The sequence below is a fragment of the Corvus hawaiiensis genome, chromosome 19 (genome assembly GCF_020740725.1).
Source record: "Corvus hawaiiensis isolate bCorHaw1 chromosome 19, bCorHaw1.pri.cur, whole genome shotgun sequence".
Lineage (NCBI taxonomy): Eukaryota > Metazoa > Chordata > Aves > Passeriformes > Corvidae > Corvus > Corvus hawaiiensis.
The window spans coordinates 10,726,185-10,742,952 of record NC_063231.1 but is presented as its reverse complement, the minus strand read 5'-3'; the positions used below and the strand labels follow the sequence as shown (position 1 = coordinate 10,742,952).

Below are 16,768 nucleotides of genomic sequence, written 5' to 3'. Positions count from 1 at the left end.
AAAGCCCCCAAACCCTTCACCTGCCCACCCAGAGCCTTTTTATCACTTTTGATCCAACCTAAACCAATCTATAACCATTCATGACACAATGATGAGGGCCATTATGGAATGGGTCCCTGCGATGGGTGACTATGCCAGTGTTGTAGTAACATCTCTGGTACAGGCCCTTGGGAAATGTCCTGGCTCTCAATATCACAGCTTGGCTGCAGGGCCCATCCCTGCTGCCTCTGTTCTTTACAGGTGGAGTTGCCAAAGTGAAGATAAGCTTGGACTGCTATGGGGTAAGTAGGAGATCCAGAGAGTCATAAGGAGAGAAGATGTTTTGCCTAATATCGAGGAACAAGTAGCTCAAGTTCTACTCAAGGATATTAAAGGTTCTTGGCCTCCCTCTCATGGGAGAAGTCAGTATTGCCTTCTGCCGATAAAGTCTCCTGTGTCCCTGGAGCGGGTGGTTGGAGGAAGTGCTCGGGAGAGTTGGCAAAGCTTTAAAGCGGACAGCCTCGACCTTTCCTTTGCAGTAAGCACACCCAACACTGAAAGATCTTTTTATTTCTAAGGCATGTTACAGCCTGATTGCTTTGGAATTCCATTTAGCTCAGTTGGCCAGAGCACGGTGCTAACATGAAGGTTGTGGGTTTGATCCCCGTGTGGGCCATTTTATCGACTTGGACTCGATAATCTTTATGGGTCCCTTCCAGCTCAGAATATTCTGTGAATTAGAGCAGCAAAGAACGCCACAGCTGGTAAACCAATCCCTCCTTCCCACGGTACCCTCAGGAGAGACAGAGGGCCCTTTTGCCTTCCCTTGCTCTTGTGTCACTGAACTTTGATCACTCATAGGATTGCCAAACCTTGGCCTTGGACAATTCCAGGGATGGGGCAGCCACAGCTTCTCTGGGCAACCTGTGCCAGGGCCTCTCTTCCCTGGCATTATCGCTGTGCTGAGCGTCCCGTCCCAGGCAGCCCCGCTGGGCTGGGCTCGGCATCGGCATCGGCGCCGGGATCGGGATCGGGGCCGGGATCAGGATCGGGATCGGGATCAGGATCGGGATCGGGGCCGGGATCGGGGCCGGGGCCCGCCCCTCTGTCCCGCCCCCGGCCCGCCCCGGCCATGGCGGCGCGGCTGTGGCGGCTTTGCAATGTCTTCATGGCTGCCTTCTTCGGGCTGGCGGCCGCCGTGCAGGTGAGGCCGGGGCTTCCCTCCCGTCCCCTCCGCTCCCCTCCTGCGGAGCGCGGCCTCGGCCGGGCCGGCGGCTGTGGGGTCTCAGTGCACGCCTCCCGCTGCAGGTGAACGACCCCGACGCGGGGCTGTGGATGGTGAGTATGGGCCGCCCTTCCCTTGCCCTTCGGCTCCTCCTGCCCCGGAGGTCCCGGTGGCCCCAGCCCCTCTCTGCTTGCGCCCGTCCGATCCGGAGCCGCCAAAGGAAACCTGCTCCCGGCTTCCAGCTGAAGAGCGGGCAGACGCCGGGAAAACGATGTCTCTACTGCAGCGACGGCTGGAATCCGACCGTGCTTCCAGGATCTGCCTTACTTCACCCTAGATCCGCACCTGCCCCTGCAGAGCATCGCTTCCCTGTGCAGAGCGCTCCGAGCTGCTCGCGTTCCTCGTACCCGGCGCTCCCCTGTGCCCGTGGCCCTGTGCTTGCCTTGAGTCACCAGCGGGACCCGCCTTCTGCCGCTCAGCTGGGCCTCGAAGGGAAACGGGGAGCGAACCCCCCTCCTGTGCCCGCCCTGCCTCGGCCCCAGGAGCAGCCCCCGGCCCCAGGAGCAGCCCCCGTGCGCCGGGCTGGGAGCCGAGGGCAGACGGGGACGGTCTGTGTGTGACAGGAGCTGCTTCCAGGGCAGGGGCTGCCCCTGCGTGCCCTGGGGTGCGTGAGCGCCTCTGGCAGCGGCACCAAAGGCGGGCAAAACGCCCCAGCGCAGGTGGAAAGTTTGGGGAGCCCAGGGCCGGGGAGGACCCTGTCCCGTCAGTGCTTTCCCTGGAGGATCGGGATTCAGGGAAGGGGCTCTGCAGTGGTTGGTCAGGTCCGTAACCCAGGAGCGGAGGAACAAGGGCTCGCTCTGGGCTCATGGCCGGGGATTTTGCGTGATGATGGTGAAGATGAGCACTAGCAGTACCAGGGCATGCCGGAGGGCAAGGGACTGGGATCTGCTCTGTGCCTCTGACAAACTGCAGTAAAGGGGGGAAGTGCTGCTGTGGGTGGGTACTTCTGCTTCCTGACCTTGCAAAGTTTTGCTGCCGAGTAGATTTATATGTCATTAACAGGTTGTCTACTTAGTGCCAGCTGCCCTGACACTGCTTGTCAGCATCAACCCTTCAGTAACAGGTATGATACTGGTGTGCAAAACAGTCTCTGCTCAAATTTTGCCCCCAAAAGGTTGTTGTTTTGCCTTTTTTTTTTTTTTAATTAAACCACAGATTAAAATCGGGCTGTGTGGAAACACATCCTACTACCTTCTGAGGGCAAAAAGCTGCAGGATCTGTTTCTGCAAAAGCTGGTCATTGCTTTAGTGCTGGTGGCTGGACATGCTGCAGGGGAGGAGAGGAGCCCTGCAGAAAGCCCAGCTGCTGGGATGGGCCTGCACCCTGATTCCAGCTCAAAGCCCGACTGGAGCAGAAGCCTGGGAGCATGCTCTGAACCTGGCTCTGTGTTGACCGTAGCACATTAATTCAATTTGTTTCATTGTTATAAATCTGTGTTTTTGTTTATCTACCTCATGCAAGAGCAGCTGAGCTTTGCACAGTCCCGTGAAAGTGCTAAAGGTCTTGTTCAGTGCCAGGTATTGCTGCTGCCCCACAGAGCAATGGGAGCAGTAAGAACATTCAAAGGCTGTGTTTCCAAGGGTGTTTGCTGTGGGGGCTAATGGCAGTTCAGAGGATCATTCAGATCAGATTTGTTTCAGGACTTCAGAACATGGTTAAAATTTTTGTATTTTAATTCAATGGAAATAATTTTACATAAGGCCATTTTATATACACAAAGTGACTGTATCTGTTCTGGGTGAATACTTACACTGGCTAAACTAAAATCACACTTAAAAGAGAAAACCTTCAGGAGTGTGTGGTATTGTCACAAATTACACTGCTGCAGTCAATAGCATTCCAGCTACCTGAAGCATATAAAGTGGCAGCATTCCTAAGTTCAGAACTCATGAGGGTTGGTCACTTGTGGTTTTGCACATTTCAGGGGAGGTTTGTGTGTGTGTGATAGGCGGCATAATGGCATTTGGCTGGTTAAGGGAATCTGCATGTTAAACTCACAGTTAGGTTTCTCCTTGTGTCAAGATCTGTGGAAAATAAAGATTAGAATAGCACAACTTTTGTTAAACTGCAGGTTTATGTAAATTCACCAAGGGGTATTTGCCATTCAGGTCTCTGGAAGACACACATGCTTAGGGTTTACTTTATGCTTCATGATAGTTGCTGACAGTCTGGTTTTTTCCTCAGATAATGATGTTTGGAGGAGCCTCTGTGACCTTCATTCTGTGGTCTGTGTTGTTGGGACCATTGCCTTGGCTTACTCTTTGTTTGCTTATGCCCAAGGAAACATTTTTCACGAAGAGGAAGGCAGGTAAGCAGTGGGTTTTATTTGCCCCTGCCCGAATCCAGCTCACCAGGCCATCTCCTTCTGATGTCACCTTCCAAAACTTTATTTCTGGGCTGTTGCAGTGAGTGCTATTGGTCCAGAGGAATCAGACCAAAGAGGAGGGACCCTAATGCTCCAAACCAGTGACTCCTTGGACACAGGGAAGTCAACAGTCATTGCTTCCCTGATTGTGGCAGTTAGATTTACTTGGTCTGGCTTTCAGAGACCAGGACACAAGCACAGTGAAACAGCTTTGTACTCTTTTCCTGGAGCTGTAGGAGTGGTAGTTAATGTTTTGAAAACTTCTGAGGCAATACCAAATGCATGTTGATCTGGCATGGGCTGCTGAGTCCTTGAAACTGCTAGGGATTGAGAAGGAGGGAGAATTTCTCACCTGGACATTCAGGAGTTGCCTAAAAAGTAGGTGCTTGCAAAGTACTGGCAGCTACTTCTGCACCTAATGACAAAACTGGGATGCTGCTTTGCTCTATGTTAATGAGAGAAATGTGCCTGCTTTGCCTATGTTAATGAGAGAAATGTGCTACGGAATGTAAGTCCAGCAGTAGAACAAAAAGTGGAGGCAGGAATTTCCGCAGCTGTTTAGCTGTCATGTCTGTTTGAAGATTTGTGGTGGGAAGCAAAGTTAATTCTTGTAAATACCTTTGTAATTATAATCCTAGTAAAATATATTGAACTTCTCCAAAGGAGAAGAAGATGACTGAAGTAGTTCTTCTTCTCCTTTAGAGAAGAAGAAGAACTGCTGTGGAGGCAAAATTTGTATTGCCTGAACGTAGACATGTGTTTATATTATTTTCTGATCTGTTTTTTGGTTGGCTTTTTAGAGAATTGTTTGGTCTGGTGATTATTACAGTATGGATGAGTCTTTGTCGCAGTTCAGCAAAGTAAGTTTTCTCTTTTTTATAATCCATTCTCATGTTCACATTTAGTGACTAGCTCCTTGAAAACACATGGCTGATTTTGGTCAAGCATTGGCACAGGCTCCCCAGGGAGGTGATGGAGTCACCATTCCTGGAAGTGTTCAAAAAAATAACTGGATGTGGCACTGCACAATGGGGTTTAGTGGGCATGGTGGTATACAGTCTAAGGTTGGACTTGATGATCCTGGAGGTCTTTTTCAACCTTAAAGATTCAGCGATTTGAAGTAACTCTGTTGCATTTCTTCCATTCTAGGAGTCCCCTGAGAGGAGTTCACTTGGTTGCTGCAGTCGTTGTTGCCCTCTTCCCCTTTGTTTCGTGGCTGTACATTTATGTGAACAAAGACATGCGAGAATCTTGGCCAACACACTGCAAAACGGTGATTTAATTGGGTGGGAGAAAGACTACAGTAACTATGCTGTCCTTACTTGCCTTTGTTTTTGGTGCTTAATGAAAGGTTAGTGTCAGTTTGATAGGACCAAAGAACACCTGGCTGCTTCCAGCAGTGCTACTTGAGATTTAGTAAGATGTTGAGGAACACTGTCAAATCTGAGTGGGGAATTTTTCTATGGAAACCGCTGTTCAGCTGGCTGCTGCTTACATTTTCCAAGCACCATTGATCCAATGTGTGCTCTAATGGTATATTCAAGATATCATCACATCCCTGGATCACTCTCCAATCACCTCATACTTTGGGAAATCTACCATTCTGTAACATAAGGGACAAGTAAAGCAAAAAATATTTTAATAAATTACTATTTACAACCATGGAACTTTCAAATATGTGCCTGGATAATCCATTTCAGACGTCCTGGAAAATTGAGCAGTCTGTATTTCTGTCCTAAGTAGAATATAGCTGAAAAAATAATTTTTGCTATTTTTAACTGAAAATCACTGGTTTTACTGAGTAATAAACACTATATTTTAAAGAAAACTCAGTGAAAGCCTCCGTATCTTTTATTTTCTGGGAGATGCATATTCAAACCTGTCACCAGCAGATGTGGGCACTGTCACAACTCTGCCACTCACCTAATTTTTCTTGGAAAGCAGGACCCAGGCAGCAGCAAGCATGTCCCCACTATTCATCCCAGGGAAGGAAGCACAGGTGGATACACTGGACTCAGGAGCTGGCTGGGCCAGAGCCAGGACAGCTCCAGGTGTAGCACACAACTCCCTTTCTTTAGATCGGTGTCAGGGCTCGCTCTCTTGGCACTGCTGCAGGTGATCCCAGCTGTGCACACACAGCACAGCCCAAGTATCTGCAGCATTCCATGGTGCAGCACAGATGGTCTCCACTCTCCTTAGCTTTTTCTGAGGATTACTTCAGTCTTTTAAAGCAATGTTGGAAGACTGAATTAGGCTACACGGTGGATGTATTCTGCCAGACATGAGACCTTACTGTGGTGTTCACAGAAAAGAAATAAATTGAGATGTGGCTGGGCAGGTACAACTCTGCATGCTTTAATGCTCGCTGAGAGAATAGCAGTGGGGCTTTTTTTGAACAGTATTCGTTATATGGTTTGCATCTTTTCACAGTAACAATCCAGTCTGGATTGGGTGTTTCACATCAACATTCTGTACTCAAATATATTTTATTTCAGTTACTGGCCTTCTCTGTTCTCCAGAAAGAAATCAAGTATTTTCTTACAGAAACATAATTTCTAAAATTCCGTATCCAAGAGAAAAATGTCTGAGCTAAAGCAATTAAGTATCAGCCATGCACAGCTTTCTAAAAGCAAACAGCTGAATCTCCTATGCTTTTGTCCGAGGCCTTCCTGAAGAAGAGCAATCTATATTTGCCTCGTATTTCAGAAATGCATAACTCTGTCGGGAATTCTGCCCCTTCCCTTTAGTATCATTTTATCTTCATAGACGTAAATAGTTCCAAAAGCGTTGCTTTCTGGTGGCGTTTCGATCACCCCCTCCAAGGTGAGGTGATGAACTCCGTGAGAGTCCAGGCAGTAGGCGCCGTCATGCAGGTGCCCTGCGAGGACGCAGACCACGCACCGGTGCGAGTGTATGACTGACAGGGCAGCCTCGTAATTCCAGGCCAGGCAAACCCCGTTTGAAGCATACGGATGAATGGGCACATGACCTGCAGTCCAGAGGGAAAGGAAATAAGAGAGAAGCTGTAACAAATTCGCCTCATTGCTAGGGAAGTTCAGCCATCCAGCTGAGTACAGAAAGCTCACCCCAGAGTGAGGCATGGTTGCTGTTCTGCTCTTTCACAGGTTCCATCTCACCAGGGCCACAAGAGCTGCTACATGTTTTCCACAGCTAACATACACAGGCTAGCTAACTTTTTTTTCCCACATATTTCCATGGGAGTATATACCCCCCATCAAATACAGGGGGGTATATAGTATTCAGGGTATTTAGTTTTCAGGGCCCTTCCAGCACAAATCATTCTGATTCTCTAATACTCTCCCCCCCCCATATCCACCTACCCATAATTATAACTTTTTCTTGGTTTTCATCAGAGAACTTGAGGACTTCATTGAACCAGTCCAGCTGGGCTTGGCTAAATCCTCCATTAAACGCTACAAAGTGAGGTTCTTTGAGCCCTGCAACGAAGAAGAAGGTTAGGCACAAATGTATACACCTCCCATGGCTCCTCTATTTGCCTTATGTAAATCTGCTGATGGTTGGTTTACTCTCAGAACCTTTTGGGGTTTTTTTGCATTTCTTGGATCAAAACTCCAGCCTCCTTGCGCAAAGGAGACGATTATCTGTTAGTGTTTTCGGGAGTTTTGGTCACACTACACAAACATGGTTTCCACTGCTGGGTGTCCCCCGCCGCATGGGACAGGGCGGGCACAACTCGGTGCTCTGCAACAGCCGCTTCACCAGCAGCTGCGTGGTGTTCCGACACTGCGGGGCACAAAGCACAGCACAGACCCAGCCCAGAGGCACCGGGGCAGCACCAGCTGTACGGGGGAGCATCTCCTGTGCCGGCCTAGAGCCGCACGGACGGCAGGGAGGCGGCGGAGGGCGGAAGCGATGAGGCACACGCTCGAGCCCTCGGCATCCCGCTGTCAGCACCGGGAGCTCCGGGCAGCGAGGGCTCGGCCGCCCGCGCCCCTGCCAAGCCGGAGGTACCTGCGGGGCTGTTGAGGTCATCATTGGGGTTCTTCTCCCGCAGCACCCGCACGGACTCCTGGTAGCGGGGGCTGCCGGGCTCCGTGCCCAGGGTGCTCACGTCGTAGGTGTCGAGCACGATGAGGCGGAGCCGCGGGGCCGGGCTCCAGTGATAGGCGTGGCACTCCCTGTCCGGGGGCCCCTCCGAGCCCCCCGCGGGGCGGCTGTACAGCCCGGAGTGCACCAGCCGGGCCCGGCTGAAGTTGTAGAGCTCGTGGTTGCCCCACGCGTGGTGCACCGGCACCGACAGCTCCCCCAGGACCGCCAGCACCTGCTGCAAGGCGCTCTCGGCCTCGCCGCGCCGGACGTTCTGCCCGTCGATGCTATCGCCCAGCTGCAGCACAAAGTCTATCGGCGGGCTCTCGTCTGCCCACGCCCGCACCGCCTCCCGCAGCAAGCGCAGGCTGTGCCGGTAGTAGCGCCGCCGGCAGCCACCGAAGTCGTGCCCGTCCTCCGCGTCCACGAACTGGATGTCGGCGACAACCCCGAAGGCGACGCGCGGCGCCGCCTGCATGGCGGCCTCGGGCGGGGCGGAAGGGGCGGCGCGGGCAGCGGGAACATGGCGGGGGCGGCGGGGCTGTGGCGGCTCCGGGCGGCCGCGGTGCGGGCCCGCGCGGGGCTGTGGCCGCTGCCGGGCCCGGCCGTGCGGGGCTGGGCGGTGCTGCCCGCGCCCCGCAGCCGCCCGGTGTCGCAGCTGCCGCCGGGCCGCGGGCCGCGGGCGGGCGCCCAGAGGCGGGTGAGTGAGGGACGGAGGGAGCGCGGGCGGCGGGCCGGGCCGCCCCTGCGCCCTGAGCGGTCACCAAAGCCCTTGTCCCCCGCAGCTCGTGTCGTGGCGGTCGCTGGCGGCCACCGTGGTGCTGGGCGGGGGGCTGCTGGCCGGCATGAAGGTGGTGAAGCGGCGCAAGGAGGAGGGTGAGTGCGGGGCGAGGGGGGAGCGGCGGGGGTGTAGCGTTTCGTGTTGAGAAGAAGCAGTTTTCGTCTTCAGATGATGTGGGTTTTGCATTCGGATGTGTTTTACCTGCTTGGGCACCGTCGCTGTATCACGGCTTTGCACAGGGCCGCCTCGTGCCCGCGTTTACGGAAGTGCCGCAGAAAATTTTCGGAAATTAAAAGCAATTCGAGCTTCAGCGTTTTCAAGTTCCTGGGTCGGAGTAGTTGTGTTTGGCTGCACGCTATGCAGCGCAGAGACGGAGCTGGTGTTGTGGGCTCGTTGGGTTCCTGCCGTGCCACACGTGAGCTTTGCCCTGTCCTGCAGGAGCTGCCACATATTTCCTTGTCATGGATTTACTGTTGAAAACAGAGATATTGCAGCTTTTAGGGTATGTTCTGTTTTCAACGGGTGCTGGTCTTTGTGTTTCACACCAGCCTAGATATCTGTCTTTATTTTCCCCTTTCTTTCTAAACAAAAATGCAGTCGGATAACAATGAAAGATAATGTCATGTTTCAAAGGAATATTTGATTTTGGCCAAAAGGAATGCTTTCTGGAAGGTGTGTGCACGTTGGGTTTGCGTGTGACAGGTGTTGGTGGATCTTGACATGACCCTGAGCCGTGTCTGACTCGCCTGCTCCCAAGGCTTGCCTGGGAAGCGTTGTGCATTGTGGCATGGGTGTGTTTGATTCCCACTTGTGTTTTGTAGAACTGGAGAAGGAACGAAACCGAGGCATTGGGAAGCCACTGCTGGGAGGGCCCTTCTCGCTCGTCAGCCATGAGGGACAGCCCAAGACCAGCAAGGACTACATTGGCCAGTGGGTGCTGATCTACTTTGGCTTCACTCACTGCCCTGACATCTGTCCTGATGAACTGGAGAAAATGATTGCAGTGGTAGACGAAATTGGTATGGGAATTCAGTTGTCCTAGGGGTCCATAAACAGGGTTTTTGGGAGGTTCAGGTTTATTCTGATAAAATACCACAAATGGTAATACTTTTTTCAAAATCCTGCTGGCTATTATTCAGTATTTGAATTAATTGCTAAGTGGTACATAGATCAATCTACCTGTTGCTAGGGTCTGGCATGACAGCACTGATCTTTCCATAGCAGGGGACTTGGGAATAAAAAGATGGTGGCAGGTTATAGGAAATATATTGCATTGTATTTTTGCCAAGAAGTGACTGTGAGGTATATACGTTAGTATTTTTTTCCTTCTGTTTTGTTCATCTCAATGAGATTCTCTCCTGAAGCAGAGTGGCTGTGCTGTGGAATGGAGGGAGGGAAAAGGCTCTGTGTTAGGAGTGCTTTCTTAGCCTGCAGGCCCTGAACAATTACTGAGCAGGGGTAATAGTAACCCAGCACGGGGGAAATCAGACCAAAATGAAGGCTTTGGCTGGAACATGAAGGAAAGAACCTGGATTGTGTCTTCCCATTTCCTCCTGCTCCGCCATCCTGGCGTGCTTTCCTTGTGTCAGCCAGTGTTCCAACACATGCATCACACCACAGCATCTTCTGCAGCAGAGCCAATCTTTCATCCCTCCTGAGCAGGGCAGGGGCTCTGGCTGGGGGCCTGGAAACTCCCAGCACAGACACAGAGCATCACATCTCATGGCATTTGCTTCCTTCATGAATTACAGAAATAAAGCTGCACAAAATGGTCTTTTTTTAGTCACTTGGGGTGGGCTTGGATTGATGTTACATGGCTATGAGTTTGTTTGAAGAGAAATGAGAGATGATTTCTGGTTTTCTAAAATAAATAATAATTGTTAATGTCACAGATCGAATTCCATCTTTGCCTAATCTGACCCCACTCTTCATCACCATCGATCCTGAGAGGGACAACCAAGAAGCCATTGCCAGATATGTTAAAGGTATTCCTGCTTTCTTTCTCTGTGTCTCTTAGCATGTAATACAGAGCACTGAAAAGGAGCTTCTTGAAGGGATTCTTTTTACTAAACTGTGTAAATATCTTCTTTCTATCTAGAATTCTCTCCGAAGCTGATCGGGTTGACTGGTACCAAGGCACAGATTGACCAAGTGGCTAAAGCGTACCGTGTGTACTACAGCGAAGGCCCCAAGGATGAGGACAATGATTACATAGTAAGTAAAAGGAGCCTTTGCTTACTGAAGGACTGTGGATAAGAGCAACATAAACATTTTAAAACCAGCTGTTGGATCTTTAAGTTTAAGATCTGTATGTTAAGCTGTCAGAACCTCGATGCCATCTTAGAAGCTCAGAACCTCACCAAAGTGTGTTCTAAACAATCCCAGAAATGCAGACAGTAGCACAGGAGCTAGCAAGCCTGGCAATAGTCGAACTTTCTGATCTGTAACATTTGACTGGCTCTTCTCCTGTGTGCTCCAAAGTGAAAATGGAACTGGGAAATTAAGGCAGTAGGAAGAGAGAGAAAAGAGAATTAAGTGAGTAACAATTCATTGCCTGCCAAACTGACACCAAGGAGTGGGGTCTTCCTGGCAAGAGACTTGGATATCTGCCTGCAGGTACTGTGGGAATCTTCTTTTTGTGTCAAACAACCTGCAAGAGAGAGCGTGTTAATTAATGCAAATTAAGTGGGAATAAAATATGTAGAGTAATAGTGTGAAGGAGGAAAATGAGGTTTAAGTGAGGCTGAACTTGGTAGTCATAATCTTACTCTCTGGAAGTGATTGGACTGACTGCTTGTAGGGCTCTGAGCTGCTGCTGGGGCCTTCCTGCCTTGCCACATTCTGAGCAGGCTGCAAAAGTAAAGCAGGTACAAGTGGTAGAGTGAGTGAGGATACACGTGATCTGATCTCCTTTTTTTTTCCTTTACGGGAACTGAGGGCATCAGAGGAAATGAAAAACAGTTCAAAAGTAAAATATCTGAATTAAAACCACCAATTAAAATTTTGAGAACCATTATTTCAATGAAGGAAATGCCATTAAATTTAAGGCATCCTTTTAACTTGTGGTCCTGGAAATGTCGCTGTGATGTCTCATTTCAAATGCAGCTGAACTCGGAGCACGGCTGTATTTCAGTCCTGAGCAGTCGTGGCTTCCATCGCCGGAACTTTGTGTCTTTGCTGAGAAAGATGTTGTCATGGTTAGGTGCAGACAGGATTTGCAGCGGCATTTAAATAAATGTGCAGTGGAGTTAAGTTTGATCTAAATCCAATTGGAATTCCGGGATGTGCATGGGTGAGGCTGCTTCGGTGCGCCGGCAGGGGGCGCCCCCGTCCCGTATGTCCCTGTGTCCCCCTGCTGGTCCCATTCCCGATCCCGCATTTCCCCGTATCCCCCTGCTGGTCCCATTCCCGATCCTGCATTTCCCTGTATCCCACTGCTGGTCCCATTCCCGATCCCGCATTTCCCCGTATCCCCCTGCTGGTCCCATTCCCGATCCCGCATTTCCCTGTATCCCACTGCTGGGTCCCATTCCCGATCCCGCATTTCCCTGCATCCCCCTGCTGGTCCCATTCCCGATCCCGCATTTCCCCGTATCCCACTGCTGGGTCCCATTCCCGATCCCGCATTTCCCTGTATCCCACTGCTGGTCCCAGTCCCGGTCCCGGTCCCAATCCTGCATTTCCCTGTATCCCACTGTTCCTGATCCTGCATTTTCCTGTATCCCACTGCTGGCCCTGCTCCCAGTGCTGCATTTCCCTGTATCCCACCGCTGGTCCTGTTCCTGATCCTGCATTTTCCTGTATCCCACTGCTGGTCCTGCTCCCAATGCTGCACTTCCCTGTATCCCACTGCTGGTCCCATTCCCAGTCCTGCATTTTTCTGTGTCCCACTCCTGATCCCGTTCCCGATCCCGCATTTCCCTGTATCCCACTGCTGGTCCCATTCCCGATCCCGCATGTCCCTGTATCCCACTCCTGATCCCATTCCCGATCCTGCATGTCCCTGTATCCCACTGCTGGTCCCATTCCGTGCCGTGCATTTCCCTTCTGAGCTGGTGTTCTGTGATTTTGTGGTCTCTCTTACCAAGCCATGCTGTGCTCTCCTGCAGGTTGATCACACAATAATTATGTACCTCCTCGGCCCTGATGGTGACTTTGTGGACTACTATGGCCAGAATAAGAGGAGCGCTGAGATTTCAGCTTCAATTGCTGCACACATGAGAAAATACAGATCCTAAAATGCAAGGTCTTCAAAGATTGCTGTGAACATCACCTGTGGGTTTGGCTGTGATTGGACATTGGAGTTAAAGCAGAAGCACTCAACATCTTGTCATGCAGGCCTCCTTTCTTCCAAATAAGAAAGGCAACCAGGTTTCTGCAAATTCCCATCACCAAAAATCTCTACAGAGCCTTCCCCATGGATATTATTTCCAACAAGATCTTGGGTACAGAATGAAATTTGGGACTTCTCTGAAACGTTGTTGGGAGCAAAGAATGGAAAGCACTTTTCACTTGGGAAGAACGCGTGTGTTGCTGGTAACAAAAATGGCTGGTCTGGCAAGACATGAGCAAGGACAACAGTCACTGCAGGGGAATGACTTGATGCAAAGCCGTGGGGCCATGGCGTTCTCAGAGGAGCTCTGCCCTCTGGTGTCTCTGCACTGTTTTGCCTTCTGGGAGAGGCAGTTGCACTATTACAGGCAGGGGAGCTTTAAGAGTGCTTCATTATCCAGGTTAAGAAGGTGAAGAGCACTGAAAGCACCGGCAGCTTCCACGCATGGGACCAGCCCTGTAGCGAGCCTGATCATTTCAACTGAATGCAGAAATGAAATGTATTTTTCTGGTGATTTTTTTCGAGGTGAACACCGTTCACTTATCAGGAAAAGAGAATTGGGTTGCAAATAGGTTTTTCTTCTGGTGTAAGTGATGGTGTGTGTAGTTGCTCTGCTTGTGCTGTGCTGAGCAGGGAAGTGGGGAGGGTGGAGGGGGGCTGTGTCTATGCACAGGGCTGGCAAGCAGATACATTTTATGCAGTGCAGCATTTGAAAATAAAGATTGATTTCTATAGGCAATATATATTTTTACTTCCTTAGTCAGGTTTGACTGGTGCTGTGCAAGGTGAACCTGTGTTCCCCAAGGCCAGCGGGGACCCCTGGGTACCCCACAGACAGGGAGGACCGGGCACACTCCTGGCAGGGGCCAGTCCACAGAGCTCTGCTGTGTGTGCCCACAGCACACCCAGGCCCAGCCTACTTGTACTGGAAAATACCAGTGGAGAGCAGCATCTCCTCTGAGTGGCTGGCATCCATAACCCCGACTGAAGAGCTGCTGCCGTCCCAGGCTGGGGACTAGTGACAAGATGTCTGAGGAATGAGGATCGGCCCCTTTTGTCTACCCGAGGAAGGCAACACATTCCTCATGTGCTGCCTGCATAGCCCATGGAGGAGCTTAACTAATGAGTGATACTTAAGCCACATGGGTGAAGCTTGGCTGTTTTAGGAATGTTCTCAGCACCAGCATGGGCAGAATCAGGGCCTGAAGAGGTGTAGAGGCTGTGGCCTTAAAACAACTACAAAAGCTCCATGTTGCCTTTTCAGTCCAGATCATGGAATGATGCAGATAAGAGGGACCCTCTGGAGGTCTGTAGTCCAACCTCCTGCTCAAAGCAGGGGCAACTACAGGGTTAGACCAGGTTGCTCAAAATTTTAAACAGCTAGGGCACAAAAACCTCCAAGGGTGGAGACTACAACCTCTCTAGATGTGTAAAAACAATGTTTCCAACTAAAGCAAATATTTTTCTTTATATCCAGTTTGAAGTTACCATTTCAACCAGCGTTTTAACTTCACCAGGATGAAGATCTTGATTTCATCCTTGACAACCTCCTCAGGCTGCTGTTACGTTCTCCTGAAGCCTTTTCTTTCCCAGGCCGGGCAAGCCGTGTTCCCTCATCCTCTCCTTGTGTTGTACATGATGACCAGCTCGAGGGCCCTCACCATCTTGACCTCAGATTCTCCTCAAACTGTGCCTCTTCTCTAGGGCGCAGGAGTGTTGTGGCAGGTGGTTTTGGGAGCTGAGGTTGGTCAGCACCCACTGGTCTCTGCACAGCCACAGGTCCTGTCACTTTGTCACAGCAGGGAGTCGGGATGGGCAGGTGGGATTTGCTCCCTGAGGAATGCACAGGGGCTGTTCCGTGTGCTGGGGCAGGGGCCCTGCCTGGCCCGTACGTGTTCACACCGTGTTTGCTGTGGGCCCGTGGTGGAGCTGAATGATGGTGCTGTCTGTCCCCAGCCAGAGCAGCCTGCTGGGCCTGGAAGGGACTGCTGGACCATTTCAGGGCTGGTATTTCCCACTGTGCTGGATTTACCTGCCACCTCCAAACAAACTCCCATTCCTGGTTGTGCCAGCTGAGCCCCTGTGCTTCCAAGCGTTGGTAAATTGAGGATCTTGCTGGTCTGGGCCTGCGGGTGCTTCTCAGTTGCTGGCCCAGCTGTCAGCAGACATGCTCAGCTCGGTGCAGATTTGTACCAGCACTTTCTTTGAGACAAAAACAACCTCAGGAGCACTTTGAAGCCATGCCAAAGCACAAATCAGCCAGCTTGGCTCAGGGGCCAGCTGCAGGGACAGTGAAGAGGGCAGGGAAGAGGCTGCAGCGTTCAGGACAGCTCTGCTCTGCCTGTTGCGGTGGCTCCAGGATTGGAAGTTGCCTTTGTGTCTCAGGATATTGAGTTCCTGGATATTGAGGGTACAAAAAGGTGGCAAAGGGGATTGCTGCAGGCACAGCAGACTTAAGTACAGGTCAGAGCAGGTTGTGCAGAGGGCACCAAAACACCTAATATTGAGGCCAAGGCATGGGACAGAATTGGGGGCAACAGTGGGGTGCCTGGAAGATGGCAGGGTGCACCTGAGCTGACACCTGGCCATGTGGCTGTCACTCTGCTCATGTCTGCTCTGCTCTGGCTTCCACGCCCTATATCCCTCCAGGCTCTTCCCAGCCCTGTTGCTTTTCCCAGACCTCCTCCCCTGGGGTGAGCAGTGTAGTGCTGCTGACACAGGGGTTCAGCTGGGACACACTCAGGGCTCAAGCTCCTTAGTGCTGATAAAAACAGCCCCAGCCAGCCCTGCTTGGTGGCATTCTGGCAATGGCAGGCTGAGCATCACTGTTGGCCAGCCCTGCAGAGCACTGCAGGCTGTGGGGCAGTGAAGCTGCTGTCATGGGAGCCCTTCAGAAACTGCAGATGGTGGCACTGAGCTTCAGTGATGAAGTGACCTGTCTGAAACTCAGCATTCTCCTGCCACCACCCAGAGACACTTAATCCTTGCTCACAGCCTGAGGAAGTAAGCAAGTCTTCCTCATCCCCAGCTTGGGTCAAGGTCATGTGTGGTTGGAGATACTGTTGCTCTTTCTCCCCTTCTCCAGTGTTTTTGAAGATATCTACATTTTCTGAGCCTTTTCTCACTTGATCAGACTTGCATGGACCCAGCACTGACCCGGCATTCCGAAGATGTGCTCCCATCAGCCCACAGCCAGCATCTGGGATGAATAAAGGCTCTCACATGGTCTTCAGTGAACTGCAGGGTGGAGCTGTAGGCTGAGCATTGAGTTGGGCTCTTCACCACCTCTCTGCAAATCAGTATGTGTTTTCAGTCAGGTAAAACAAGCAATGCATGGACTGCTGAGGAGTCAAGCAGAGCTGGGAACCGCCTGTCCCGATGCACTGAGGTTGCTGGTAGTAACCAAGGCTTTCCAGCCCCTCCTGCTGAAGCAGTGTACTCATCTGGAGCATCCAGGAGCTGTGGCTGTGTGCTGGGGCTGCTCAGGAGCTCCCCAGCCTTGGGGTAGCAAGTCTATACTCAGTGAAGCAGGTATGCTGGTCTGTGCTGCAGGGGGAATGGCCACAATCCTTACTTTAGACATGAAAAGACAAGCAGCTCAGTTTTACTGGACTGCTCTTAGGTTTGGTGGCCTAAAAGGAAAGGCAAAAAGCTGGCTATTTGCCTCCAGAAGAGAATTTTAAAGTTTAGTTTGGTTCAAGTGGAAACGGGTGTTTTTTAAAGGAAGCTGTGCTGGTGGTGGAGTGTCTAGCCCCTGACTTCTAGCAGCTCTGCATCAGTTGTACATGTTGCTGGGAGTGTGAAGATTTGTGCTGGGGAGACCTGGGCAGGAATGATTGCACCTGTCTCTGTGCAAGAGCCAGCTCATTCCATGTTTTAAGCTGTGTATTACTAGTTTAATAAAGCAGGTTCCTTCAGCGTGCCAGGGAACTTACTCAGCTGCAGCTTACAAAACCT

At 51.2% G+C, this 16,768-nt stretch overlaps 4 protein-coding genes across 6 annotated transcripts in view; 3 read left to right on the top strand and 1 right to left on the bottom strand.

The window, feature by feature from the left end:
- The first annotated feature begins 1,095 nt into the window (after positions 1 to 1,095).
- TMEM220 (transmembrane protein 220) lies at positions 1,096 to 5,391 on the top strand. Of its 3 annotated transcripts, XM_048323575.1 has the most exons (6): positions 1,096 to 1,183; positions 1,288 to 1,317; positions 2,267 to 2,327; positions 3,449 to 3,572; positions 4,430 to 4,489; positions 4,779 to 5,391. In XM_048323575.1, the coding sequence occupies exons 1-6, from the start codon at positions 1,112 to 1,114 to the stop codon at positions 4,909 to 4,911; spliced, it is 480 nt and encodes a 159-aa protein (XP_048179532.1). In that variant the 5' UTR covers positions 1,096 to 1,111; the 3' UTR covers positions 4,912 to 5,391. The 3 variants fall into 3 exon arrangements, with proteins under 3 accessions (XP_048179532.1, XP_048179533.1, XP_048179531.1); XM_048323576.1 differs by lacking the exons at positions 2,267 to 2,327; positions 3,449 to 3,572; positions 4,430 to 4,489; positions 4,779 to 5,391 and adding an exon at positions 1,447 to 1,925; XM_048323574.1 differs by lacking the exons at positions 2,267 to 2,327; positions 3,449 to 3,572; positions 4,430 to 4,489; positions 4,779 to 5,391 and having other exon boundaries at positions 1,288 to 1,925.
- A 569-nt stretch (positions 5,392 to 5,960) lies between these two features.
- Positions 5,961 to 8,210, bottom strand: ADPRM (ADP-ribose/CDP-alcohol diphosphatase, manganese dependent). The gene is made up of 3 exons (XM_048323573.1): positions 7,623 to 8,210; positions 6,971 to 7,087; positions 5,961 to 6,618 (listed from the first exon to the last, which is right to left on the bottom strand). Exons 1-3 carry the CDS (start codon positions 8,173 to 8,175, stop codon positions 6,332 to 6,334), a joined length of 957 nt encoding a protein of 318 aa, XP_048179530.1. The 5' UTR covers positions 8,176 to 8,210; the 3' UTR covers positions 5,961 to 6,331.
- Positions 8,211 to 8,316: 106 nt separating this feature from the next.
- Positions 8,317 to 13,550, top strand: LOC125335731 (protein SCO1 homolog, mitochondrial). The gene is made up of 6 exons (XM_048323577.1): positions 8,317 to 8,397; positions 8,483 to 8,573; positions 9,300 to 9,497; positions 10,371 to 10,463; positions 10,577 to 10,692; positions 12,588 to 13,550. The coding sequence occupies exons 2-6, from the start codon at positions 8,543 to 8,545 to the stop codon at positions 12,714 to 12,716; spliced, it is 567 nt and encodes a 188-aa protein (XP_048179534.1). The 5' UTR covers positions 8,317 to 8,397; positions 8,483 to 8,542; the 3' UTR covers positions 12,717 to 13,550.
- A 97-nt stretch (positions 13,551 to 13,647) lies between these two features.
- LOC125335726 (myosin-3-like) overlaps positions 13,648 to 16,768 on the top strand; it is a 29,206-nt gene continuing 26,085 nt past the window's right edge. The window contains exon 1 of the mRNA XM_048323569.1: positions 13,648 to 16,342. The gene's annotated coding sequence lies outside the window, so the exon portion shown is untranslated. The remainder of the gene's footprint in view (positions 16,343 to 16,768) is intronic.

Bases quoted from the DNA above. Each gene is read 5' to 3' on its own strand.
- LOC125335731 (XM_048323577.1), top strand. From the start codon at position 8,543: ATGAAGGTGGTGAAGCGGCGCAAGGAGGAGG. The intron at 10,464-10,576 runs GTATTCCTGCTT...CTTTCTATCTAG, and splicing joins CATTGCCAGATATGTTAAAG to AATTCTCTCCGAAGCTGATC. The intron at 10,693-12,587 runs GTAAGTAAAAGG...GCTCTCCTGCAG, and splicing joins ATGAGGACAATGATTACATA to GTTGATCACACAATAATTAT.
- TMEM220 (XM_048323574.1), top strand. From the start codon at position 1,112: ATGGCGGCGCGGCTGTGGCGGCTTTGCAATGTCTTCATGGCTGCCTTC. The intron at 1,184-1,287 runs GTGAGGCCGGGG...CTCCCGCTGCAG, and splicing joins GGCTGGCGGCCGCCGTGCAG to GTGAACGACCCCGACGCGGG.
- ADPRM (XM_048323573.1), bottom strand. From the start codon at position 8,175: ATGCAGGCGGCGCCGCGCGTCGCCTTCGGGGTTGTCGCCGACATCCAG. The intron at 7,088-7,622 runs GTACCTCCGGCT...TCTTCGTTGCAG, and splicing joins TGACCTCAACAGCCCCGCAG to GGCTCAAAGAACCTCACTTT. The intron at 6,619-6,970 runs GTAGGTGGATAT...TCTGGACTGCAG, and splicing joins AGAAAAAGTTATAATTATGG to GTCATGTGCCCATTCATCCG.